An 11,346-nucleotide genomic window follows, 5' to 3' on the forward strand; every position below is an offset into this window, starting at 1 on the left:
TTGTACACAAACTAATTGTTTGTGATAATAAAAACTTAAAATGCAAATATATCATTTGTTAAGGTTAATAACTTTTTATGAATCATATTGATAATATGCACTTATATTAGACAGATTTGAACAAAAACAACTGAAATATTTTAGAATATTAAATATGGAAGAGAATTTATATTAATAACAGAGTAGTGTTAGTCTGTAATGGAAAAAATCAAGTACTAAAGACATGAGGAGAATTGATGAGTATGAAATTTATTCCTAGGCGTTAGTGGAGCGGATTCTGCCCAAACGATGTTGAAATGGCCAGGCGAATAATTTGGAAAGAAGTATAAGTAACTAACTAACTAACTATCAACTAACGAACTGACGAACGAACGAACGAACTAACTAACTAACTAACTAACTAACTAACTAACTAACTAACTAACTAACTAACTAACTAACTAACTAACTAACTAACTAACTAACTAACTAAGTAACTAACTAATTAACTAACTAAGTAACTAACTAATTAACTAACTAACTAACTAACTAACTAACTAACTAACTAACTAACTAACTAACTAACTAACTAACTAACTAACTAACTAACTAACTAACTAACTAACTAACTAACTAACTAACTAACTAACTAACTAACTAACTAACTAACTAACTAACTAACTAACTAACTAACTAACTAACTAACTAACTAACTAACTAACTAAATAACTAACTAACTAAATAACTAACTAACTACTTAACTACCTAACTAACTAACTTCGACTCTACTTGACTCTTCAAATTATTGCATTTATTCGATAGAAGACAACGTGCTTTCAAAACTCTGAACCTGAGAAGTTTCATATTTCTTAGTATTATAGGGCTAATTAAGGGCATATAACTCGATTATGGTTGAGACTTTTTACATTTATCTGATAGATGATATCGAATTTTTTTTTTAAACGGAATATAATTTAGGGACAATAACGCGGACTTAAATTTAGAGACAGTAATGCCGACTTAAGTTGTTCAATAATAAAAAAAAAACTTTAGCATCCACGTCATTTCAAAACGCTGAACCTGATAGGTTTTAAATTTAAAAATAATTCAGACATCGTTCAGCTATTTTGTTCTACATCTTAATCCTTTAGGGTTTGCTTGTCTAAATTATAGCTTAAAATTTACATTAATTGTAACTGTAAGAGACACAGCTGTGGCATTGTTTGACTATTATAAATATTCATGCATACAAATAAATCTAATAAATAAATACAAAATAAAACCAAAATCAACAATCAACATTGTCTCTCTGTACAACTTGTTTTCATTTTGTATTTATTATTATTTTTTTGTAGTTAGTTTTGCGGGGCAAAGATGGAAGAATAATCGTTCGAATATTGCGACGGCAACGAATGCGTGACCTTCATTTCAATTCAAGTTGTTGCTGTTAATAGCGCAAAAGGCAACATTGCCGACAATATATTGTAACATGTCCAGTACATGCTACTAGCAAAATTAGAGCTTTTCAAATAAGTACATAATAAATAAATAAAGATTTTCTTATTGTAATAACTTGGATAATTTGGAATTGTCATAATACATTTTAAGATCATAATTTTGAAAATTAATCAGTGTATGGTAATTTTTATATACATATGTAGTATAAAGTAGGGTGTTTAAACAGCGACTTGCTTGATTGTTGAAACAAATTAGACGCAATGTTTGATTTGTTACAGTTTGTGATATTATATACATACATACAGTTGCGTTCAAAATAATAGGAGTGAAAATTTCAAAAAATTTTAATATAATTTTTTTAGTGAAAAATTTAGATTTTAAATTAAATATTTTTATAATTTGTTTATTTAACTTGTTCTGTAATTTTTATAATCATTATTTTAAATATTTAAGAAATTTATTTAAAAAAATTTATATTTTTTTAAAATTATATACAAAATCTGTTGTTCAAAATAATAGGAGTATTCGTTTAAGTTCAAATATTTTTAAAATAAAAACAAAAACGAAGGGAATTTAATCTAAAATATTATTAATTAATGTGTAGCAGTACAACATCAGTTATTTTTGTCAAGATTTTATTTAGAATTTGGGTATATGAGCCTCCGGAACTTAATGTCTTTCCGACAACGGTTTTGAGGGGCTTGATGAAACATGTCGTGGCCGATTATCCACAAATATGCAGTTATTTATTCAGAAAACCTTAAAAGATGTTATATGCAAGGTCTTTTAACGTTTTGCTTTAGAATCAATAAGTCGACAACCATGAAATGGCCTACTTTCTATGGAACGACCTTCCACCAATTTGGAATCAATAATGTTTTCATACCACAACACCGCCATTTTATCAAATTTGTTTATTGGAAATATGAGAACATATCTTGGGGTAATATGTTTACCTACAACATTTGGTATACGATACCATTTTACAATTTATTAGACCATACCCTTTTTGTCAAGACCCATCATGAATCATTCCTATTATACGAATTCTTTGAAAGTTGGTTAGAGCTTAATATTTTTTGATTAATGGACTTCCAACATATTTTCTGAATTCATTTAGATTAAAAAATGTAATTTGTTGTCGTATTCATGCATTAAAAATTTATCCATGTATGAAACCACCTCTGAATACGTTACTTGGCAAACTTTATGGGTTTCACTATATGCTTTATGGTCTGAAATGAAATTTTTTCAAAAAAGATTTGCTTAAAAATTGATCTGAACTAACTGAATATTGATCACGATGTTTAATAACTACAATTTGGCTTAGCTTCACTAATTTGGGATGCCCTAATGGGATTAATTTTAAAAAATTATAACCGCTTAAGGGAAGCACTTATAATATTTGAATAAAATGTTTATTTTTTATGAGAAATTTTAAAACATTTGACTTGCAAAAGTATTCAAAAAATCTTTTAATGAAATTACCATGAGATTTTTCATATTTTTTTCGCGATATTTTCATAATTTTCAAGATATTTGAACAGATTTCATTTTCTTCAATTCAGACATTTTATTTCAGGATTTTAAATGAAATAATTCTGAAATGAGCTTAAAATTACTTAAAATCATCTAAATATAACAGTTTTATATTACATTTTTAATATTTACAACGAATAATGTAAATTAATCTAACTTAGGTTATATAATATACGGTACTCCTATTTTTTTGAACAGTCGAAATCGGATATGGATTTCGAAAAAAGTGAATACCAAAAAAACTAATGAACCTGTATAAAAAATTTCATTCGTTTTATATCTTAAACACTTAACAAACAAATATCGTGAAAAAACATTGGATTTCTGTAAATGTTTCTTTTTAAAATTGAGCAGCACAATTATTTTTAAGTCTCACTCCTATTATTTTGAACGCAGCTGTATATTTTAATTTGCATATTAGTTTTTTTTTTACAATTGTTTGTAAATAACTTTCGGTTAGTTTTAAATGTATTGTTTAATAAAAAACAAAACATTTGTAGTATTTACTAGGTGGCATTTTTCTATGAATTATTCTCAACAACTTTGTTTATCAAATTAGTAACAGTGTAAATCGTTTTGTTTTACAAAATTATATTTTTAAAATTATTTTTTTTTAAGAAAATTATTTTTAATTTATCAATAAAAAAATTATCCTTTTCCATTTGTATGAAAATTGGTTGATGTTTAAAATATAAAATTTATTTCTTGTTCATTTTTGAGTATATCTTTTAAACAAATTTAAATTGTTTAAACATGTTACAATTTTTAATCAAAAAAAGTCTGGCTTTTTTAACAACAAATATTGAAAGTATTTAAGTTTGATAAAGTATATTAAAAAAACTTTGTGGTTTTGAAACAATGTAAATAAAATTAAAATTTTTAAGTACATGAATCTTATCAGTTTCGCTAAAAAAAATAACCCAGCGAAATTATACGTTAACATTTGAAAATTTAAAAAATAAATATTATAACAAGGCCCTAAGGTAAAACAGATAGTTTATTATAATTTAAACAGGAGATCGATTTTTCTCTTTTGGTATTAAAAATGTATGAAACAGCAAACACGTGATACAAATTTTGCTTAAAAATACCAACAGTTTGCTGGAAATAAACAAAAGTGGTTTTCTGTATCGACTGACATTTAACGTTGTTAGTTTTTTTTTCTTGTCCTTTCATTTTCTCCCTTTGTATACTTAAAAGTTTGCAAGGACATTGTTATTGAAATAAAATGATACAGAGATATACATACGTTTATACTAACATTTATGAAGAGTATGCTGATGTTATTGAAAAGAAAGAAATTACAGGAAATTAATTCAACCTAATTGATATTGCAATTTTATTTATCATTATAGACTGAAGGAACAAATAAAGAATGCATTAAAGTTATTAAATATTACAACCGGCGTCTTTTAATATAATCTATCGTTAATTCGATTTTTTTTGAAAATTGAAGATTTTGAAACAAAATTTTAAAAATTTCATATAATTTGAAAAACTTTTAAACATTTTGGAAAATTCGAACATACATATATTCGAGGAAATATTTTTGAATAATCTCTGAAACCTGAGATATCATATAAGCCTAAAAAAAATTTTAAAACTATTTCTAAAAATATGATTTTAACTTTTTTCAGGTAAATTTCTTCAATTTCGATGCTACAATTTTTGATATTTTCAATATTTTTACTAAAATAATATTTTTATAAAAAAATTTAAATTTAAACTGATTGAATTATTTTATGGGCTTGCAAGGAATTTTTAGAAATATGATAAAGGACTATACCAAATCACACGTTCCAGGATGTTATAACAAAAAATACAAATTCTAAAAAAAACTTAATATTTTTATTTTATAAAAAAATATAGATTGCGTAAAAACAAGCAATTTCTGTGAAAAAAAGGCAGAAAAAACACTTGTTATACTTTCCACAACAGAATTGAGGGTGTCATTTGGTGATAAATTTTATACTATACATGTGAGTACATTCAATAATGATGAAAATTTGCCAGAATCATTTTACCGTCAATGCAGTATTATCATGATTAAAACAATTCTGAAAATTAAACGTCACACACTATATTTGATAAGAAACTCAACTAGACAAAAGGTACAATGATAAGAAAAACCCTTTGCTGACATAAAATTTAAAGTAGTTTTAATTGTTCGTAAGAACAATTCTTCCAAAAATACCAAAAGACCAGTTGTTGTTTTTTTTTATCTAATCTTATCGCGAAAATATTAAGCAACCCATGTGTTGAGGTAATCAAACTTTATTATTTTAAAAAAACAAGCAAATGACCCAGTTATTCTTTTTAGATTAATTTTTATGTAGGTATTACATATTGGCTAATATTTTCCTCACAAACTTACCTTCAGCCAATACATCCTCTATGGTGACCGTGACACGTCCAACGGTAAATACTTTACCAACAAAACTGCTGTTGGTTTCTTTTGACGAAGATACATTATGATGATGTGATTCGAGTTTTTCATTTTTATCAAACTTGGAAAAGATTTTCTTCATTTTGCTCACAACTAAAGAATAAACTAAATTGGAAAACTATGACAGGTATTCCGTAAGTTTTACCTCAGTCGTAATGACAGCTGTTTTTTCAACGTTCTTTAAGTATATTTAGTAGTAAACAACTCGTTCAAGGTAACAAGTATTCTAAAGGTTTCCAAAAGGATAATAAGTTTTTGCTTTTGCCAAAAAAAGAAAAAAATTAATATTAAGACGTTCACTTCTCCGCTGCCTCGGTAAGTGTGCAGTTAGGTTTTTTGTTATTGTTTTCTTCTTCTTAATAGCAGTTACGTCTCTGCCGACGTCTATAGCTTTTTCTTCTTTCTACTGCCTGTAAAACGTTGACGGTCAACTTGCAGTTTATTGATTGTGCCAAGTATGCAAAATACAATTAAAAAATCACTTTGAGGTAAAATAATTGTAATTTTTTTTTATTATTTTTGCTATTGCTTCGTTTTCATTTTTTACACAAATCTGGCATTTACTTTAACTTTTTATCTGCGCATTAAAAAATGAAAAAGTAAATTTATTTAGTTTTTTTATTATTGCATTAGCAAAAAATCTTTTTACATTTTTTCTCTTCTTTTTTTCACAGTTGAAAAGTAATACAATTTTCATTGATTTTTCGCGTCTTACTTATTAGTTATGACAAGATAAGTATTTTTTCACAATATCAAGCATTTAAGCACTTATTATTTTTTAGAATTTGGAGAAGCATTTTACAATTATTTTAATAAAATAAAATATTAAAAATTCACAAAATTTTCGAGCAATTGCACAAAGGAGAAATTCACACAGAAAACTAGTAAGCAAGGCGCATTCATAAGGTTATGTCAATTTTACAAGAAAAAAATGACAAAAGTATATACAAGGCGAATTCACATAAGGTGGTGTTATTAAATCAGCTGATAATATTTTTCGTTTTTTCTGGTTTTTACGTTTTATAAAAAGTAAAAACCAGGTAGAATCAGTAGAAGAGTACATTCTCAATTTTACATGCCTTGAATTGTCACAAAAGAGAAAATTAAAAAATATAAAACAAATCATGAAAAATGAAAATTATCGGAAGAATATTTTGAAGTTTTTCTCTTTTTAGTTCTTCTATATTTGACATAACAAGGCAGAAAATTGATAACTCTCTCTACTGATTCTACCTTTTACTGGTTGTATCACGCGTTTTTATATTTAAAATATTCGTTAAAACCGAGATAATCTTAAAATTTTAGGCACAAACTTGAGTTTTGCTAATTAGTCTGCCGGAATAGGATTTTTTAATTGCAACAAACATTATTGAATTTTTTATTAAATATAAAAATTTCACAAAAATTTTAATGAAATGAATTCGCTGTACTTACTGTTTTTGACATATTCGTCAACAAAATGCAAAATCAAAATTCATACATGGAAAATGTTGTTGTTAAACTGCCACCACCTCATGTGAATTTGCCTTGAGTTCAAAAATTATTTATGTTGCCAGAGTTCCCTTTTATATTTTCGGTGTTAGGCAACTCCACACCACAGTAATGATTAAACAGCTGTTAAATTGACTACACCGTATGAATGCGCCTTGCTAATAAGAATGTTGACGGTTAAACAGTGTAGCTAATGAAGAGATTTAGCAATTTATCTTTTTCTATGAAACATTAAATGATTGTATGAAATATTCTAAAACGGTTTGCCATAAAACTGAATGTTTTTTCATAATGGTATAAAAAACGGCAGCGATTTCCATAATATTTTAACCAGATGTAGCACACTTAATTCAAAATTGTTTTTGTAAATATTTTGGGTTTGGAGTTACGAACATTTTAGGATTTATAATACAATCTTAAGTGTCTTCGGTATTATCTATTCAAATATTGTATTTTATATATCATTCGAGAGGGCTTTTGACAAGTTCTTAAACGATGTATAATATAACCCCTACATAAATGCCTTTTTCATAGCACCCATTAGTGCATCAAGCATTTCCTGTGATATTAAACTTTATATATACCGTTTTTGTATGCCAATTACTCCTTAGCCTATGGTTCTGTACATCATAGATTATGATTTTATGAAATTTGAAATTTTGCCGAACTACTACACCTAGGTGTAGTATAATTGTAGCTATAATTGTTACATTGATCGCATTGAACCTTATACCAAAAGACATTTAGAGTTATCATTCCTCAATGATTGCTTAATTATTTTGACAGTCCACATTGTTTTGTAAACAAAAGTATTTTATTTACAGGAATTGTTTGAATTTTCTATTTATTACCGAAAAATAATTAAAAAATGGCTAATATTAACAAATATTGGCTAATATTGGAAGCTTTACAGTTTCCTCTGGTTGGAGGTTTGTGTTAACAAATACTTGACATATAACTCACATTATGTTTTTGTTTTTAACAGCTCCTAAGGACATAACTTTGAGTGTGGAAGAACGTTTAAACAGCAATTTAAAAACCATGCAACAGTATATTAAATTTACTCCGGAGGAGTTAGTGCAAGACATTTTAAGGCAAGAAAACTTGCAAGAATTACAAAGTAGATTGCAGGAAATATGTACTAAAGCTGATAATAATTTCCTATATTGTTTATATTCTTTTAAAATGTTATTGGAAATTTGCAAGAACAGCAATTTCTCTAGCGAAGCTAAAGAGGATTTGGTGTCTGAAAAACATAAATCCTTAATAATTTCCAGTCTTACAGAGGTTGCATCCCTAGCATTACAAGAAAACCTACAAAAAACTTTTTATAAAGAAAAAGGAGGTCTGTTCAAAAGAAATGCTCTGGGGGAGACAAATCTTTCTCGTTTAGAGTTTTCGCTGGAAATAATTTCTCAGTTAATATACATTAAACCTTTACATGTGGGTAAATCTTTGGATGAGGTGCATTTATGGTATATGGCTGCCATTTTTAGTATTCTTTTAGCTTATGATGCTAAAGAGTATCATTTGGAATTGACAGCTATTGCTAACTTACAATCTAAACTACAAAAATTATGGTTAGAATTACCCAAAAAGTTGTACTATCGCAATTTAATGTTATTGTTTTCCATTTTACCTAATAATCTCAAACAAAGAGTACACCGTGAAATGTTATTGAGACTTTGGTCACCTGGTGGTTTTTTGGCTTTATTGTATGCCATGGCAGAATCGCAACGTAGCGAGGAACAATCACTAGATGAAATGGTGGCCAATCTAGTGGGTCAGCCGCAGTTTTCACTGAAAGCTCAACAATCCTTAATTAAACAAATTTTGCAATTTCTTAACGCCAGCTTAAAAAACAAGGAGTTGTCGGGATTTATGGGTGCAGCAATATTATCATTGAGAAAACTATACGATAATAAAACTGAAAATAAGGACTTTATAAACAAATGGCTTGAAAATACAATAAAGCCTTTAATTGAGGTGGAACAAATGAACTTGGTAGCTATGGAATGGATAGATTTTGTGGATTTAATATCTTTACTATATCACATTTTCTGCACTTCCTCAATAACCACCTTACCTAGTGATCTAATCACGCATTATTTGCCCTTATTCATGGATCTTCACTGCCAACTGGAGGGTCATGTAAATCAGGAAACTTTAAAAAACCATTTGCAGTCTTTAATATTAAAAATACTTAACAATCGCTCTAAAGAAGAACTTAAATATATTGTTGAATCTGTGGCTTTGAAAACTTATCCCCCAGAATGGTTTCCTCTACATTCTACTATACAGCTTAAAGAGAATCCTTTAAACCTGCAAGAACTAAAATTAAGTCAAGTCTCCAATGAAAAATTGGAGTTAATGTCCAACAATCAAAATCACTTGTCCACATTAATAGTTATACTCAAAAAATCCAACTATAATCTATTAATTTATCAACATTTCATCATACTGCTACAGCTGGTGCCTTCTGTAATCCTGGATTCTCCTAACAGCTCAACCACTGCCTCAAATTTTGATCTATTGCAAACGGAAGAGGATATTTATAATAAAATCCTAAGGGATTTTTCACAAATTTATGAAAGTAAATTTCAAATTATTAAGGCTTTGGAAACACTGGTACAGTATCAGCCGCTTAAAACTCTAATAAATGACAACATTTTAGAACTTTTAAAAACATTACAAGACATTTTAACCGCCCACGTTGAAATGACTGCAAAAGTTAATGCTGAAACGGAAATCAATTCAGCGGTCTTAATGATTTTATTAATTTTAATAAGAGAAATTATTGAAAACTCGCCCACACATCTGGAAGATTTGCAAAATAATTTATTTAAACCCTTAAAACAACTTGAGTCTCAACTACAAAATGAAAATCTAAAGTATCAAATACGTTGTCTTTTAAAAATTCTTAAAGGAGAGGAAACATTCACCTATCACAATTTAAAGAAAAATGATTTCGAAGAAGCTCGCTCACTCATTGAAGCTAACGAGTCATATTTACAAGTAGAGGGTATTGAAAAGATGATAAAACTTTTAAATAAACGTGAGGAATTTGCTGTCTCCAATTGTCATTTATTAACAGCATTGGCCTTGAATACTCTAAAGTCTCCCGAATCGTATACATTCCTAAATTGCGTTAGACTATTCGTTTCTTTGGTTAATGTTAATGAATCGGAAGTTTTGGAACTATTAGCCGATGAGTATTTGAATGAAGCAGCAGCTATGGATTATAGATTGGTGATAGGAGAAGCTATTTTGAAAACATCAAGGGAATTGGGTAAAACACTTATTAATTACTTATTTATAAGTAATTATTTAAATTTAACGTTTATTGTAGGTCCTTTGTGCTATAAATATAAAAGTGTTCTTTTAAATGCCTTTATGAGCGGCTGTCGTTCTCCGTTAGATGAATTTCGCTTTTCCGCCTTTTCCAATCTGGCTCAAATGTGCCGTTTATTAACCTATCAGGTTCATAATTATTTCCAGGAAGTAAGTTTAATACATTTTTGTATTACTATCATGGCTTTAATTAAATTTTCTTAACAGCTTTTAAATCTTATTGATTGTGAATTATCTACGGGCAAATATTTACCTGCCAAAAGAGCTGCTGTTATGGTTTTAAGTGATTTATTGTCAGGCATGGATAATCTTTTCGATTATGAAGAAATGCTTTTACCCATTTATCGTCTATTGAAATATTTGGTGAATTCAGAGCAAAACGACGAAAAGATACGTTTGCATGCTTCGAATGGCCTGAAATGTTTGTCGGAAAAATGTCAAGAACTTTTCCGAAATGCTTTAGAGCAACAACAACAGGGATCACCTTTGACTAAGGAAATTAAAATAATGGGTATACATGACAAACCCAAGAGAAACTTAAAAAGCCATATTTTAGAAATGAATTAATAAAAGTTGATTGTACATTTTGTGTAAATAAATTTTATTTTTATATAAAAATAAATAAACGGAAATAAAACTAATTTAAAGCCGATCAAGAAACAGCCAAATCTCAAAACTAATAACTCCAAAATTTTATTAAAATCAACCTTATGTATATCCTGTTTCCTACATAATACAATTTTCTTATACTTTTCTCTCTGCTTTAAATTTTAGTGAAGTTATGGTAAAAAAAGTAAATATTTGCGCCAAACATACATAACTCTATACAAAAATACAACTATTTTACGCATCATATTTACAATTTCATTTCCTTTCGGTTTTTGCTCTCTCTCACTCTTTTCTTTAAACAAGTGTCAAACAATAAGTTGGCAACACCCACCATGGCTTTCCAATTGGCATTTGCAAAAAATACGCGGCAATTTTGATGTGAAAATGTTCGTTCTTCTTTTGGTGTAAAAAAAGTTGTTAAAAGTTAATTAAATAGTTATTAACTGTACAAAGTACAAAGTTTTTTTCTAATT

General features: G+C 27.9%; 1 protein-coding gene across 1 annotated transcript; it reads left to right on the forward strand.

The window, feature by feature from the left end:
* Positions 1–7,520: 7,520 nt before the first annotated feature.
* On the forward strand, positions 7,521–10,923 carry LOC119612049 (transport and Golgi organization protein 6). Its single transcript, XM_037967759.1, has 4 exons — positions 7,521–7,842; positions 7,899–10,202; positions 10,263–10,414; positions 10,472–10,923. Exons 1-4 carry the CDS (start codon positions 7,782–7,784, stop codon positions 10,829–10,831), a joined length of 2,877 nt encoding a protein of 958 aa, XP_037823687.1. The 5' UTR covers positions 7,521–7,781; the 3' UTR covers positions 10,832–10,923.
* Positions 10,924–11,346: the final 423 nt, after the last annotated feature.

The sequence above is a fragment of the Lucilia sericata genome, unplaced genomic scaffold (assembly GCF_015586225.1).
Source record: "Lucilia sericata isolate MDLA Ls3-8-SP2 unplaced genomic scaffold, ASM1558622v1 Contig001587F_arrow, whole genome shotgun sequence".
Classification (NCBI taxonomy): Eukaryota; Metazoa; Arthropoda; class Insecta; order Diptera; family Calliphoridae; genus Lucilia; species Lucilia sericata.

Excerpts from the sequence above, each read along its gene's own strand:
- LOC119612049 (XM_037967759.1), top strand. The coding sequence starts at position 7,782 with ATGGCTAATATTAACAAATATTGGCTAATATTGGAAGCTTTACAGTTT. Across the intron at positions 7,843-7,898 it reads ACAGTTTCCTCTGGTTGGAG|CTCCTAAGGACATAACTTTG; the intron begins GTTTGTGTTAAC and ends TGTTTTTAACAG. Across the intron at positions 10,203-10,262 it reads GAAAACATCAAGGGAATTGG|GTCCTTTGTGCTATAAATAT; the intron begins GTAAAACACTTA and ends CGTTTATTGTAG.